This window comes from Excalfactoria chinensis, chromosome 8 (genome assembly GCF_039878825.1).
Source record: "Excalfactoria chinensis isolate bCotChi1 chromosome 8, bCotChi1.hap2, whole genome shotgun sequence".
Lineage (NCBI taxonomy): Eukaryota > Metazoa > Chordata > Aves > Galliformes > Phasianidae > Excalfactoria > Excalfactoria chinensis.
This window is the reverse complement of record NC_092832.1, coordinates 19,071,377-19,087,811: the sequence shown is the minus strand read 5'-3', so window position 1 is coordinate 19,087,811 and position 16,435 is coordinate 19,071,377. Positions and strand designations below refer to the sequence as shown.

The 16,435-nt window shown below is 49.0% G+C and overlaps 1 protein-coding gene across 6 annotated transcripts in view; it reads left to right on the top strand.

Annotated features, from left to right (window-relative positions):
- ERI3 (ERI1 exoribonuclease family member 3) overlaps nt 1-16,435 on the top strand; it is a 97,053-nt gene that overhangs the window by 43,472 nt on the left and 37,146 nt on the right. For all 6 annotated transcript variants that reach the window (XM_072343366.1, XM_072343368.1, XM_072343369.1 and 3 more), the window contains exon 6: nt 594-666. In XM_072343366.1, the coding sequence (XP_072199467.1) occupies nt 594-666 (73 nt within the window). The remainder of the gene's footprint in view (nt 1-593; nt 667-16,435) is intronic.

Sequence of the window (16,435 nt, the reverse complement as noted above, 5' to 3'; positions counted from 1 at the left end):
GTTGACATATTTATTTGGGATGTTCCTTTGCTTCAGTTAAAGATCCTGTGACCAGTGCCCCAGGCATGCTCAGCAGTACGTGAATGAACAAGATCCATCAATTACTCCTGATTGGATCAAACTGGCCGGGGAGGACTCCCATAACTCATTTCTAGTGCAGCTGGAGCCCCGGTTTTGCTTCTCAGCCTTCACCATCCATGGGCAGAGCAGGGTTCTCTGCATGGCTGGCACTGTACGGGGAGGAGCCACTTTTCAAATCCAGGGCTCTTGGTGTCCCTCTGCTCCCATATGGTGAGCACTGTTGGCAGAGGTTAAACATTCATGCTTGCAGCTCTGGCCACTGCTGCTCAAACCTGCAGTGGAACGGTGTGCAGTACTTGGTTGTCTTCAGCCTGGCTGTGTCTGGGTGTGTGTCAGGCTTCAGCCAAGCTGTGCACCTCGTGAGGTTTGTTTGCTGCTGTCCTTTCTGATGCATCCTGCTGCTGCAGGCTGGAGGGGCTCTTCCATCTCAGTGCGAAATGTGCTTAATAAAACAGAGTTTGTGTTGTCAGGACAGTAATTGAATCAAACCTGCTCTCTCTTCTCTCTTACAGGTTACCAGGACAATGCCAGTACTTAGGGCTGCCGGTTGCTGATTACTTCAAACAGTGGATTAATCTGAAAAAGGTACTTTTGTGCAAGCTGCCATGGCCTCCGTCTGTGTCTCCCCCCCCCCTTTTTTTTTCCTTCTTTCCTCTTAAGGAGGTGTCTAATAACTACTGCTGTTTTGCATTGAAATGAGTTATTTTCTCAGAAGCTGGTCTCAGCGAGTAGTCTGGCTCCCTATTGTATCTCCTCTAATAGAGTCTTACTGTACTTGATGGGATATGTTCTGCAGCTGGGGAGAATCCCATTGTGGCAGCACAGTGCAGTGTCTCCATGTAATAGTGGGACACTGCAAGGCCTCTCACCAGCAAAGGTTTTGTTGATCCCAGTACTGCTCAATCTGTTTTGTTTGCAGCCATGTAAGGCTGCAAGGAGCATGGTTTCCTTCTGATAAAATTCTGGTTGATAAGTAGGGAAATGTGCTGGTATAAAAGTGAGCATTTCCCTTCATGCTGTGCTGTCTAAGCAGCATGTCCACCTAAGAGAGCTGTGATTGAGTTGCAAAGCAAAATCCTTTGCACTTTGCTGCGCTGTACATTGTCCCTGACTGGCGAGGAGCAGCCTGCCGTGCCCCAACATGGGAAAACGTAGTGATGCCCTGAGTAGCAAATGGGAGTGGAAGAAGCGAACATGATACCCAGCTGTAGCAGAGCTGGGGAGGCTGGGATCTGTGCAAAGCGTATCTAGGACGGTCCTTCTGGTTAAACCTTGGAATGAGTAGGATTCCCTTCCCCCAGTTTCATGTTTTATTTGGGTTTCTGTGCCTTTTCCTTATAATTAGGGGTCTCAGTAAGTGGAATTTGCCTGTAAACAGCTTGTTGTAGTTACGGGCTTTTCTTTTGTTCTTTTTATTTATTTATTGTTTAAAATGGCAGCATGAGTGACAGGCTGAGCAGCCGCAGAAGGACAATTTGCATGATCTGTTCCGTCAAATGGGGTAGAACATGAACTGAACAAGGGATGCTGGCAGCACGTTCCCGGCTGAACTTGTCAAGGGGTCTTGTATTTCCCTGCTGTCAGAGCAAATCTTTTGGCTGATTGCTGGTCCTTGGTAAATGAAATCTGAAAGCACGTTGGGGCATTCTGCAGTTCAGTGACCATTAATGATCGCCATTTGAAGTTCACTAAACTTCCGGTGAATGGATAGCAGCCATATAACCAGCAGGTTGATGGCTTCAGAATAATAATAATAGTAAAAACAAAAAATAATCTTGTGTCCCATGACGTTTGCTCGGCAGTAGGTTGATCCAGCTGTGCTCCTCCTCTGGGTCTAATGGATGGGTGACTTAGGGCTCTTTTCCATAGCTCAAGGCTTTAGGATTTAGAATAACAGGAGCTGGGGTGTGTCATAACACAGATATGCAGGCTAGCAGCTGTTCTTCAAGATGAGTGTTCATGCACTGAGCTTCAGCACGAACTCTGATAGTGAGCTGAAGACTGATGAGCATTGGTGAAGCACCGAGCACGGGGCTGAAGGACGGAGGGAAACATGGGAGCACTCCCCTGCCCAGCAGGCTGCAGGGGTTTCAGACTGAGTATGTAGGATGGAACACGTGGGCTGGGGCTTGTGTCTGCTTGTCCCTGTGCAGGTGTGTTTGTTTTTACCAGAGTGTTTCCAGCCTGAATAAATAATTCCGTGCAAGCAGCAGAATGCAGCAGACTCAGTTTCTTGTGACTGAGCTCCCAGCATGAGACAAATAAGGATGGACGGGTGACTCGCCCCCCCCGCTCCTCCCTCCGAGCTCAGGCGGCCCCTTTTCTCCTCCCTCTGGCAAGTTCCTGACTTAGAAACACCTCCTAGGTTGTGTGTGCCTCTGACCTGATCCATGAAGTGAAGATGTTGGGGGTGGTGTGAAACTGTTAATTTCTAGGTCATGGATAATGTGGAGACTTGGGTCTCTCAGATGTTGAGAAAACAGTTCATCTGAGTGTAAATGGCATGTGTGACTGAGAGCAGCTTCCTGCAGAACAGTCCCACCTGCATCCTGTTGGCTTTTACTTGGGTCTCTGCTTGTGAGTGCTGATAATGAGAGGACCACACTGAGTTTGGGAGATGCAAATCCGAGTCCAGGGACGTGTGCTGGGCAGGTGCGTGCATGAGGCAAACACAGTTTGTTCCTGTGTATAGTGATGCAACAACAAAATGTATTCCATATTCCCTCTGCTCACGCACACGAGGCATGCTTGTATTGCACCAGGAAACCTTCTGGGGCTGGTCTGGCCTTGCAGGTGTTGCTGAGCTCCATACTGCCTGCTGCTGTGTTGTGTTGGATCTGAGCTAAAGCCTCCTGTGAAAGACAAAGGGAGAAAAGCTGCTCATGCACTTGACCGAGTTTGCAGAAGTTTTACCTTGCCCTGTGCCTCCCCCAGCCTGGTAGCACATCCCTGCTGCCAAGCCTGATCGGTGTTTGCTGACATTTTTAATGTCACTGAGCGATCTTGTATCTCTAGTGAGCTGTCAGGGTAGAGCTGACTCGGGGCAGAGAGTTGATCATGTTCTTCCCTTCGATGAGCTGAGCACGGAAGGAGGGCTGCAGGAAGCAGAGCCATTCTGTGAATGCCACAGCATTTTAGCTGTCCCCTTAAACCATCTCTGTGAAAGCCACCATCCTGCCTGCACGTGTCCCTTGTGCACCTATCACCTGACTGCTACCCCACCGGCACCCTCAGGTAGCAGAGATGAGTTTGTGAATGCTCATTGCACCAGGATCAGCTCCTGTCTGTGCTGCCCTGGCTCTTTTGGGAGCTCCTGTGGCTCGTTGGGCCAGCTTCTGCTGCAGCCAGTGTTGCCAGGACAGCCACTGGTGTCAGTGCAACATGCAGATGTGTGTCGGGTCAGCCTACTTTGATTCCCAGCCATCCTCTTCAATCTGGGACCGGTGGCTGTCCCTGACCCTGTGCCTTTCTCTGAATCTGCTGACTCTTTCAATTTCTACAGCATCCAGCAGCAACGAGTTTTGCTATTTAATTATGCATTAATTACACTGTGTTTATTCACATGTAGTGTGAAGATGCGTGTCCTTTCATTTCTTTCAAACCTACTGTCTGGTCATTTTCATGAACCTCAGCCTTGCCTTCTGTGAAAGAGCAAAGAAGTGGTGCTGGTTTCTCTCCTACTGCTGACACAAGACCCCTGCCATGGTCTGCCTTAATGGTCTCTTGCAGCTCAGCACAACTGGTGGTGGGGAGCTGTCACAGAGCCACAGGTTATTCCCTGACTCCAGAATTGGGCTGTGGGAGCTATTTTTAACACTGTGTGTAGTGTCATCATCTCCCATTTCTTCTCTGGTGGGTATCTGTAGCATGGAAGCAAACTGCTAATACATATACAAATATTTTGTCATCTACTGGCTTTGTGAAATACAGCAGAGGCAGGATGTAATAGGATGTTTTTGTTAATGTTTGGCAACTAGAAGTAAACGCATCCTAAACAAACAAAAAGCTGTTAGCAAGTCTTTGTCTCTTCTCTGAATTAACAATTCTTTGTGCCTTTGGGATGGAAGGAGTTCTCAGGCACTTGGTGTTAGTGCCATGAGCGCTTTGGATGAAGAACATTGAAAGGGATGCAGCTAAGAAATAGCCTGTTTTTTGACACAAGTTACTTCTAAAGTCTAACCTCTTGAGGGCTTAGTGTGATGGCTATCCATTGCCTGTTGATCGAGTTACTGGCTATAGGGAATATGAAATGCCTTGTTAAGGTCAGAAATGACAGAGAAGGACTTCTCAGGTGGTGTTTCACAGCTGAAACACTAAGCTTATGTAGTCAGGCAGCTGGTACTTGAGACCCTGTCCTGCCTGACTTCATGGGAGCTGTGCTCTCTTAGGCCCCTGGCTCTGGGACTCCTGATCCTGGTAAGTAGGTCACTCAGAAGGCAGCAATGTCAGATGTTGTGAAGGGAAGCAAAAGCAGAAACGTGGCTCCAGTGGTAAGGGAAGTAAGGATGTCCCTTCTGTAGAAATTGGGAAATAAGTGTGTGCAGTGGCATTGGTTCATAGCTGGAAGGGGAATGGAAGGATTGCTTCTAACAGCAAAATGCATTGCTCTGTATTTTCTGAAAGGCAGAGGATGTTGTATCAGTGAGCAAGATGTTGTTACGATACAGTAAGTGGTTGCTTTAGGTTGGCATTTTGCATAGCTGGTTTACAAGAGCTTTCAGAGAGTTGGCTGAGAAGCTCTTGACTGTTCTTGTTGCTTTTAATAAGTCTTTGAACATGGGGTAAGTTCTAGAGGACTCGAAGAAAGCTGATGTTGTACCAGTAATTTAGAAGGGCAAATGGGATGACCAATGAAGTAATTATAGCCCTATCAGCTTGACATTAATTCTGGGCAAAGTAATGAAAAGCCAGATATCATAGATGATTAATAAAGAATGAAAAGAGGGTAATATAATGCCAATCAATGTGGATTTATGGAAACTAGATCTTTTTCAAACTAACTTGATATTTTTTTTATGAGACTGCATGTTTGGTTGATAAAGGTAACCATGTCAATGTAATATACTTCTGGAAGGCATTTGACTTCGTACCTTATGACATTTTGATGAAGAAACAAGAGTGATACAAAATCAACATGGCACACATTACATTGATTAAGAACGAGCGAACTGACAGCTCCTAGCATTTAATTGTAAATGGGTAATCATCATGGAGTTCTTGTCTTCCTAGTGGGGGCCCCACAGGGATCTATTTCTCAGGCCTCTTGTATTTAGCACTTTTATGAATGTCTTAGAAGAAAACATAAAAATCATTTTTGATAAAGTGTGTAGGTAATGCATCCAAGAGGCTGATGCCATTGGGCTTAAAACAGGGCATGCTGAGTAGGAGCTGTGGGGCTGGATCACCTCCTTGTATGGGATGGCATGAACCACGCTGAGAGACTCGTAGACGTGATGGAAAAGAACCCATCAGTAGGGATTATGGCAGTAGGAAGACTTGATGAGAACTGCGGCATCCGTGAGAACACTTTCTGTACGCTAAAGGCCCTGGAAGCTGCTTAGGATACCAGAGATAAGGGTGTATGGGTGACTTGGCTGTAGTCCCTGAGCGATACGTGGAGAGCCTGAAGGTGGTGAGAGGCTCCTTCAGTCTAGCAGAACAGCAACATAAGCAGCTCCAATGCCCGGAAGCCAAGCGAGATAGTTCAGGTGCAGATTTTAGAGAAGCAATAATTAACCATTGGAACAACTTACCACGGGCTGAGGCGGGTTCTCAAGCTCAGAAGGATTAACCTGGGGCAGGCTCAGTGCCTGAGCAGAAGTTGGGTGCTTTCTCATGCTTGGTCAGTGTTGGCTGCATCCATCTCAGTGTAGCTCCTGCATCGGGTGAGGCTGCCCTTGGTGGATCCATAGGGTCTGGGCTGCCCCTGGAGGGACGATGGAGGTTGAGGTGGGCAGGGAGCTTCCCACTGCCGGGGCTGGAGCCACCGCCGTGCACGACTTCTCCTTTAAATCTGTCGTGCGGCTGTCTGAACTCTGAAATTTCTTTCACTCTCTCCCTCGCCTTGTTAACATGTGTTGCCTTTGGGGTAATCAGGGAAAAAATATTATGTCCTTTTACAATTACCGGGTTTTGGAATATTAAAATGTCTCTCTGCATCGGCAGTGTTATTTTGATTGGTATTCTAACCTTTGACTAGCCCATAAAGCGAGCCGCTCTTCAAGCCAATATTGCAGGACTGAAATTTAATTCCGAAATGATTCCAGATAATAGGGAGACAGATAATATATGCATGAAGGATATTATGTTTGGACTAAATGCAGCAGGGCCAGGGCTTGGGAGTTGAATAATAGCCCAGAGTGAGTTATAATCTGTGGGACAGAAATACCTTACTGTCAGGGCCAGGAGAGGAACTCTTAAATCAAAGGGAGGGAGCGAGGATATTTGTCTGAATGGGAAAGGGCATCTGGGAGAGTCTGAAGACCCGGCCCTTTGGTCCCATGGCTGCAGCTGGGCTCCCAGGGGGACCAGAGCCGGAGAATGATCAGAGCTGCCGGGGTGGCACAGACCCATGTCAGGATAACAGGCTTTGGCTCAGTGGCACGAGCTTATAGTTTCAAAGTAATGATCCCAGCCTCGCATCTCATTTCCTCTCCTTGCAGTCTCAGGAGCTGCTCTTGCTACGGCTGAGGTGGGCTCTAGATACAGCCTGGAGGCTTCACTGGTTTTGGATGACGTGTGGTAGTGTGCGTGCTCATCCCAGAAGGGTAGAGAAGAGCAGTGGTCATCTTGGACTAAATCAGAATGGCCGTGTGTGCTTCCCTACTTTTTTCTTTTTTCTTTTTTTCTGCTTAATTTATTGCAACCTAAAAGCTGAGGAGCAGTTTTCCTAGAGGTTACTGCCATTTCTTGGGCTTGGTTCCCCAGCAAGGATCTGTTCCCAGCTTGCAAAATAGAGGATAAATTAAATAATTCCTTTTGGCCATAAAATGTGTGACTATACGAAAGAGCAAAAATACGTTCAACTCCCACAAAATGGAATAAGGATCTTGCTTTCTTTGTCCTTTGGAAGTTCTTAGGGAGAAAGGGAAAAGTTTGCTCTGAGCAGTGACAGTGGACAGCTCATGGTCACGTTCTTTTCAGAACTCAGCAAAGCATCAGCAAGCTGGAACTGTAAGCAGGAGCATCATTGTGTGAGCAGCTGAAGGCGGGTCAGTGTTTGTAGTTCTGCCTGCACACTGCTGGAGCCTGTGGGTGGGAGGAGAGGCAGCTGCTGAGGAACCCTGTGCAGCCCTTGTGCTGTGTGTCATATTGCAGGGCTGCACCTCTCCCCACTGCGGGATGCGAACATCTGTCTGCAGCTCCCATCTGGCTTTGTATGTGCTGCTGCAGAGCTGGTTTGCATGCATGTTGTGGTAGAAAAGACTGTGTGCCCTCGTACTGCAGCAGGCAGCCTGACCCTTGTAGTCAGTCCTGGAGCAAGAAGAGAAGGGATTACAGGCAGTGCGTGTCTTACAGTCATCCTGCTGCATTGCAGGTCAGAAAGAGCTGGAAAGCAAAGGCACACTGCACAGAGATTGGCCTTTACTGCTTTCCTGTGTCCCAGTCCCACAGCTGGAGTGCAGCAGGGGCACCTGGTGCCTGGGCAGGGAGCAATGCCTTTACCTCTGTGCATTTAAAGGACAGAAGCTCCATGATGGAGTGTGGAAGTGGCCCTCTGGAGTTCTCCAGAACAGGGATGAGAGGTTAATGAAATTTGCAAGCTTTGGGGATTAGAACATTAGCTGGTTTAGTGCTTACTGTCCTGCCCAGCCAGTGTGGCTGCAGGAGCTCATGCCATGTTTGCAGGGAGATGTGCCTCCCTGCCTCTCCTGGGCTCAGCGTGAAAGCAGTGAGATATGCTGAGATGGGAGATGGGAGATGCTGTAGTGGAATCTTTATATTAATAAGTGCTTTACACTCATCAAATTAATTAATTAAATCTCTTGGAACCCCAAGGCTACTTAAGCAAGTTGGGATTAAATTATCTGCTTGCCTGCAGTGGGAGCCCCACAAGGGGTTGTCTTGCAGTCTTTTCCCAACACTGGGCACTGCCTCCCACAGACCAGGACACCCTTGGGTGAGAGATGTGAATATTCTGCTGGCTCCACGGGACATGGGAGCTCCTGGGCAAGAGCTGTCATGGCGTCATGGTCTGACGTGGGCTGTGAACTCATGAAGGAGTATAATAGCAAGTGTTTTTCTCCTTTATACTTAGAAATGAGACAAGATGGGGAAATAGAGTTCCAAGGAAAAGATGTGACAGTGGGCTTAGATGATCTTATGGTTTTATAGATGGGGCCATTTCAGTAGGAGCTGCAGGTAGTGGTACATCTGGGGCTGTGCAACCCCACAAACAAGTTACGATGTTGGGCTCCCTTCTGGGCCACTGAATACTTCTCACGTGCTGTTGGAAGGCAGAGGCGAGAGGCATTGATTTTATATTTTTAAACAAACTCTGGATATTTAGTGCATGGCCTCGTGCCAGCTTCAGGAAAGCCTGCTCGGTGCTTTCCCAGTGTGGTAACCTCTGTCAGCTTGGCGCTGATTGATGCTATTAATATTTCAGAGATCATTTAGGATCTCCACCTTGGCTGGGCTCCTCACTCAGAGCTGCATGCAGCTGCCTGAGGAGTGTGCTCACTGCCTGCTGTCTGCTGCCCTGCACGTTGGCACTAGGACTAATGGGAGCACAGAGCCTTGGAGAGCCCATTCCTGGTGCAAAGCCCAAAAGGGGCTCAGCATCTCTGTGCTGCACGTCTCCCCTTGCCATCACACTGAGTGCGGTATGGCCCTGCAGAGCTGGCTCTGCTTCAGCCCTTCCTTGGGGTCACTTTAGGATCAAGCCGAAGAGTTGGCGCTCTCACTCCCTGGATCCCTCACCAGGAGCTGCATGCAGCCCCATGCACCCATCCTGCAACTCTGCTGCAGGTAACAGAGCTCCTTGGCCCTTCCTTCCTCGCAGATTGCTCTCAGGTAATGTTCTGCTTGCTCAGCTCTCCCGTAGGGTCCCTAAATCCTACCATGGGCGTGGGACTGGCACACCACAGGGATGGGGCCCTGACAGCATCAGGAGACAGTGAATCCGTGTGACTGAACCCCAGACTGTGTTTGCTCTGCCTAATTATCAAAAGTATGAGTTTGTTCTGCTAGGTGCACATTATGCCTTTATTGTGGTGTAATTATGCCAGCTGCCTATGTTTAGTGTCATAAAAAGGAATAAAATGCCCATTACCCGCCTAAAGAATTCTTCTTGTGGGTTTTTTTTTATTTTTATTGCTCTGGAGTACACAGTGGGGATATCTTTGATCGGCAATTCTCCATGTAAAATAGCTGGTGAAATACTGTGCTCTAGGAGAGCTCCTCCAGCCAGCAGCAGCCTGTGAAGGCAGCTGGCTGCCAGCCTCTCCCGCTGCCTCTGCTCAGTGCCAACCCGAGCTGCTGGGCTCAGTCACGAGGCCACCATGCTGTCACCGTGCTGCTGTCCCCTGCTGGAGCTCAGCTGTGTTCTCCTCTCCCAGAGCTCCCTCCTTGCCCTCGATCCAGGTGCCCACAGCAAGGTGTGCAGGTATGTGGCCAATTGACTTTTGGGGCAGAAGGATGTACTGAGGATGTGCCCTTGTCCTCCAAAAGCAACCACTGATGGCTGAAGGAGGTATTTCTTCCATGGGTGAGGGCTTACTGTGTGGAAGCGATAGGTTCATTCTGGTGACGCTCTCTGGAAATAAAATGTATAAAGCCCCCCATCTTTAGAGATGGCTGAAGCCTACTTCTCCTCCTTTGCTTTTAATAGTTTCAGTCTCTGGAAATGGAGCTTATTAGCTTCATTAGGAGCAGGTATGCTGACAACAGATGTCTCGTAGGTATCTGGTTGGGTGGATGGCAAATCTGTTGTTTTCGTAGAGTTGTTTGAGTTAGAAGGGATTCCTAAAGGCTGTCTAGCCCAGTTCCTCTACAATGGACAGGAACACGTGCTATTCAGGTGCTCAGAGCCCCATCCAGCCTGACCTTGAATGATGGAACATCCACCATCTCTCTGGGCAACCCGTTCCAGTGCCTCACTACTCATATTATAGTTTTAATAGATGCATTTTCCAATTTAGCGATACCTTCAGCAGGTCCCTGGTCGTTCCTGCCTAGCTGTGCTTTGCACGACATCCCTTTGAATTCCCTCTGCATATTTTTCCCATCAGATGTTCCTTGAAGTGGCCTTCACAGCTCCCAGCCTCCTCCAACGTCACTGCCTGTGCGCCGTCTGCCTGCGGCCCCGCCGAGAAACCGGGGATGCTGATAGCAATCATTGATTAAGAGGGTAATCGTCCTGAAAATTCAGATTGATCAGAAGGCAGAAATGATAACTTGTGTAACTGTGTTTAAAACCACGTCCTGTCAATAGGGGAGTCGCGAGCAGAAAGCAGGGAGAATGGCACGTTGGGGTGGGAGGGAGCCATTCTTCCTCAGGGTCCGCATCAGGATGTTTCCTGTCACTGACTCTGGGCTATTGGAGATTCAATCACTTTTATCTTCCCCTCTCTCTCAATCCAAATGCCTTTTCGTATTAGAAAATTAGAATCAGCTCTGCTCATGCAAGATTTATTAGCTCTGCTGAGCAATACCACAGAAGAGTAAATGATGTCGCATTTCAGGGGCTTTTTACACATTATGACCAAACTTGCAACTTCTTAAGAATTCTTCCACTGAGCCACTGCGGGGTGTGAAAGGACCGGGGAGCCAAACTTCTCTCTGGAAACAGGTCTGCACCAGCCTGGGTGTCTCTTCTTTATTATTTGAATGATTGGATTTGATTGCTAATACGGAGCTTTTCTTTGGGCTCAGTTTCTGTGCTTATTGCTCTGGAAATCAAACTGTAAGAATTGAGCCTGTTTATCACATGTCCCCTTGGCAGAAAGAGTTTTTCAGTGCTAAAATGCATCTTTGGAACTCAGCTTCTAGCTGCCCCTCATTTACATCTGAAAAAGACAAATCCTGATTCCTTCTGGCACCTTCTCCCTTGTCTTTCACACTGGCTGTAAATGCTTTTGTATGTGGTTGCTGACCTTTTATCTTACACAACATGTTTTGTGTAGTGACAGCATAGATGGGTTAGAAGGCGGCTGTGAGACTGGAACAGAAACAAGGTCTCATCTCTCCTGGTTATGGGCTTTAGTCCCTGTGCTGCCTTGGGTCTTTCCATTCTGAGATCACTTTGCAGGCATTAGATCCATGCAGCATCTTGCAGGCTGGCTACACAGAAGGGTGACTCGGCTGCCATTCAGCTGCTGAAATCAGGCTGCAGATGGGAATCATTCATGGCCTCATCTGCTGTCATGGTGTGGTGGAGCCTGGTGCCTGCAGCTGGGCTGCTGTCAGTCTTATCTCTGCTTGGGGCCAGCTTCTCCTCAGTGTGGCCAAGCCGTTAGGATGGTTGTGGTGCAGATGGGGTTGGGGTGGCCTTGTGGTACCCACCCAGCAGCACGCACCAGACTATGGGCTGCAAGTGCTCAGCCTCTTCTTCTTGGCAGCTTTAGAGACTCTATTAACAAGCAGTGCTAATTACCTTTAAAACAACACCGTACTTGGAACCATCCAACTGCCAGCCTAACTTGGCACAAAGTTAGACCATTAATCTCAGCAAAAGGCATTTGTGAAGAGGAGCTTGGAGCTGCTGGCAGCAAGGTTTGCTCGTGGAGTGCTGGTGCTTGGGAGGCGGACACTCTTGACAAGCAAAAGGACTTGACTTTTTCCCCTTCCGTGTACAAGCACTATGTATTATTCAAGGTCTTCTTAAGTCAATGCTGGGTTATTAATCGGTCGCTTCTCTGCATGTTAAATTTCCCTACTAATTTGGAGGCTCAGGGAGAGGGATGCAGCTCTGAGCTCACACAAAGCTGTCCTTCTGTGAGCCTCTGCACACCCGTGTGCGTGTGCACTGGGGCTGCTGCATCCCTGCAGCCTTGGGGTCAGAGGACAGGCTCCAGCTATTGACTTAACACTGACATTTCTGAGTATTCTGTGGTCTGCGGGGAAGGGCAGAGGTGCAAAAGCAGTGCAGCCACTCTGGGGCTCCTCTCCCCCCATCTGGCCAAGGCGCTGCCCCAGCCTCCTTCCTCCACCAGCTCTGGCAAGGCACACGGCACCCGCGCGTTCCAGGAATCACGTCAGCTGTCATTACTTACATTACCTTGATTGGGAACAGTCACTTATGTCACCGTCCATCATCATGTCTCTCCCAGGAGATGCTGAGGAGGGAGGAGAGGAGCGGGAATTATAAAGCGCTTCCGCAGTGCTCTGCCAATCCCACTGAGCATCTATCAGCAGGCAGCCTGGGGGGAAGGTGCTTTGTGATGGATCCCCCCCTTGTACCCCACAGAGCCCAGCTTTTACAGAATCAGAACTGCCCCAGGGAGGAGGGCAGGGCTTAAGGCTGCAGTGGCTTCCCGGCCATGCATTAGATGGGAGTTCAGCTGGTCTCCTGTGTGAGCAGAGGCAGCAAGCTCTGATCTGCCATCCATCCTGTCATTTTAAAGAACTCTCACTGTATGGATGGGATGGTTTATACGAGCCAGGGGCATTGCTGCTGCTACTGCTAGCTGAGTTTGAAGAGCTCTCATGGACCCCAGCGTTAGGCATAGGCTTTGTTGTGCTGGATGGCCTTGGTGCATGCAGCTCGCCAAGCAAAGAAAGGATTTCAGAAGAGAGTCATTCTGGGGAAAAAGCAGGTGCATTTCCATGGGGGTGGGATGGCTAGTGAAGTGAGTAAATATGTGCTATAAACATGTTCAGAGCATCTCCCCGTGAAGAACCCAGCACAGCCTTTTTGAGTAAATAGAAAGAGAGCCCGGGTTCAGTTCATATGTCTGTTTTCTTTTCTTTTCTTCTTCTGGTCAACTGTGGCTGTAGATAAGAGTTTTCTATTTGAAGTTCAGAAGGGAAGGGAAATCCATTGTTAGAAGAGGAGACTTTCTTTTTGCTTGATATCTATCTCCAGCGACACAGCGGAGAGGGAAAAGATTTACTCTGATAAAGGTAGCTTTAAAAAAAAAAGCCACACTGAGTGTTGCTTTTCTCTGTACTTCAAAGCTGGAGTAATATGGAGCAGTTTAAAAGAAAAGGGGAAAAAAAACCCAACAATCCAGCCCAGCCTCTGCACAGGGGCTGTGAATGCAGAGCCACAATAGAGCAGCATCCTGGCCGGGAATTGTTCCTCTGTGCCCAGTGCGGTGGCTCGGGGTGCACTTGGTACTGAGGGGAGCACAGCTGGCACCAGTGGGAGTGGGTTGTGCTTCTTGGAGGGGCAAGAATTTGGTTCTCTGTGGTACAGGGCTGCAAGCTGAGCTTGCCCTAGGGTTCAGCTGTTTCCCATCAAAGCAGAGCAGGACAGTGCTAGGAGGGCATCTGCTGAAGCCACCCCATTCCTTGCACCCAGGCAGTGGTGTTCTGTGTGCAGTAGGTCTTCTCCCTTGCTATCATCCCCTTTGCTTCCAGCTCCATGGACACCCTCCGGGTAGATGAATGGCACTAAGTGCTCCATCTGCTGGGCTGCTGTTGTGGCTTTCTCTTCATCCCCGTCCTAAGCCCAGGTCATGAGCTTCATTCTTGGGATATTTCAGAAGGTGATAGGTCACCATCTCTGGAGGTGTTTAAGAACTGTGGAAATGTGGCACTGAGTGACATGGCCACTGGGCATGGTGAGAACCAGTTGACTGTCGGACTAAGTGATCTTAGTGATCTTTTCCAACCTTAATGATTCTGTGAATGTGAGGGTCCCGTGACAGTGCCAGCATCCCTTGGGCTTGCTGAGCACCCCCAACGCCTTCCGTGAAGCCCTTGCAAGGAGGTGGTACACACATACTGGTGCTTGAGTCTGGGGAAGAACAGAAAAAGAACCAGCAGCTCAGTGCTGGCCTGAGCCCAGGCTGGAAGCAAAAAGATCTCCAGCAAACCTGGGCTGGTCAGAGTTGCTAACGAGCCTTTTCTTTGAGCAATGTTTTACATTCTTTAAAGATTGCAGGGAGCTCTTGGGGAGAATCTGCTAAAGTAAATGGCAGAGTCAAGTGTGCCAGCTTCTTTCTTTCCCCTTTCTTTTTCCTTTTTTTTTCTCCCCTCTCTCTCCCTTTCCCCTTTCTTGGTTCTCTTTATTATGTGGAGTTGCTCTGGCTCTTTCTCTCACTTCTGTTTCTCCTTTTGTTCTCTCTTTGTCTATTTATCACACTGTGAAGGTTGAAAGAGATGTTATTAATCTGGGAGAATGAAGGCAGGATTAGTGGTATGAATCGGATTTTGAGAGCTGTAATGATAGAAAGACTCGCTCTGCTGGCGGGCTGCGTGAGTTTGATAAATGGGGAGCACTCCAAACTGACTCGCGCCTTCCTCCGCACTGCTCGCTTTGCCCGCTGGGGCGTGCCATGCTCTCAGATCTGCCAGCCATCCCACACCGCTCCTACCTGAACCAGAGCAAAAAGCCAAGGGTAAATCAGAGACAAATATCTCCCATTGCACTTAAAGAGATCATTTCTTTCAACATCTTTTTCAAACAGAGTCCTGTCAAGTTCTTGGACAGCCTCATTGGTGTGTAGGTAGGATCCTTCTTCAGAGCGCAGCTCTGAAGTGCAGCCCTGCGTTCTTGCATCCTACCAGGGCTTTGCAGGGAGCAGCACAGAGAGCTTCCAGGCTGCACAAAGAAGCAGGGCAGCACGCAGAGGGATGAGCAGGGCCCATCATCTCCAGCCAGGAAGATCCTTCACCCCAGTCATCCTCATCCACTTGAGCCCATCCCTCACTTGGGTCCATATGACTCCATACAAAGCCTTCAAAGCTGGGGACAGACCCAGAGAGTAGAGAGGTGTAACACTGTAATGTAATGGAAAACACAGCAAGGACAGTAGGGTAGCAGAGTTCCAGGTTCCAGCAAGTGAGGATAAGCTCAAGTGCAGCAGCCACAGATGCAAAAAACAAGGGAAAAAGCCTACTTACTGTTAGAAGGTTCCAGGTAAGTAGGGATCTCCAGCAAGCTACCTTTAAATGAGATCTGGGAAGGAGTGGAGCCTGGTTCCACCCCTTCCAGTCATTCAGCTGCATTGCACACACCTGAGCTCCCCTGGGTTGGCCCTGCCTCCCCAGCAGATGCTCCATCACTGTAACTGAGCATTTCCACTGCAAAGGGACATTGCATTTTTAAGCTGGTTGATGAATGCAAGGTTCACAGCTCTGGTCCTGTCCCTGTTGCAGTGGTGTCACCAAACATTCATACATGGAAACTGTGCCCTGCCCTGGGATCCTCCTGGTGGTCCTCAGCCTGTGTGTGCCTTCTGCCATGCCCATCTGTATTAGCTGGGCTCTTATGGTCCAGCACAGGAGCATTTTGCTGAAGGGAGGTGCTGCATAACATTAACATGCAGTGTGTTGGGAAGGGGCACACTGCTTGTGCCTGCGGGGCCAGGGTATGGTCTTGCTTATACAGAGCCTGCCTAGAAGTGGGAGCAAGGCCACAGGCAGCCCAGAGTTGTCCGTGTCCCTTTAACTATGAGGTAATGGACTCCCCCGTGCTCGGGCTGAGTTCTCCTCCTGCATTTGCGGCAACGGTAATGATTGTCAAGGTAGAGCTAATGAGACGTGCACATCTTGAAAGGATCTTGGCTTCTGAAACAAAATTAAAAAAATAAGTGAAAGGAAGAGAGTGGGGGAAGGAGGGCAAGTCCAACTGCACTGCATCAGCCACACTGAGGGCTGCTTGTATTGAACAACCTTGGGGACGGAAGAGGTGGAAAGTGGGGTAGGAGAAAGTTGTGCATGGTGAAGGACATGGGAATATCAGTCTGCACTTCCAGGCACGGCAGAAGGTGCTATCTGAATGTTGAAGAGCTATAATTCCCCCCCCATGTCCATCCTGCAGTGGGAAGGAGGTAGTGGTTGGGGAGGTCAGGCAGGATCAGGCCCTTTGAGAAGGACCTGTGGGGAGCCAGGGATATTGCATGTCGCACAGTGTGACAGCCAGCACTTCATCCCCTCCTACTCTCAGTATTTCAGCTTCACAGGTTGAATTGGTTCAGAGCAGCCCAACTCAATGAGGAGAGAAAAGATCAGTCAAATATTTCTTAAATCCTGTCTTTAAGAGCTAAGTGCTTGGCTGGAAATTTAAGGCGGGTAATGAGGCTCTCTTCAGATCAGCTTGTGATGTGGAAACTCCAAGATTGACCGGGCTGCAACTGGAAGGGAGCTGCAGCACAGTGGGGATGGAGTGGCACGGAATCCCTGTGCCCAGTGCTCTGCTTGTGGTCATGCCATGCCATGCCAGCATCTCCCTCACCATCCTGCT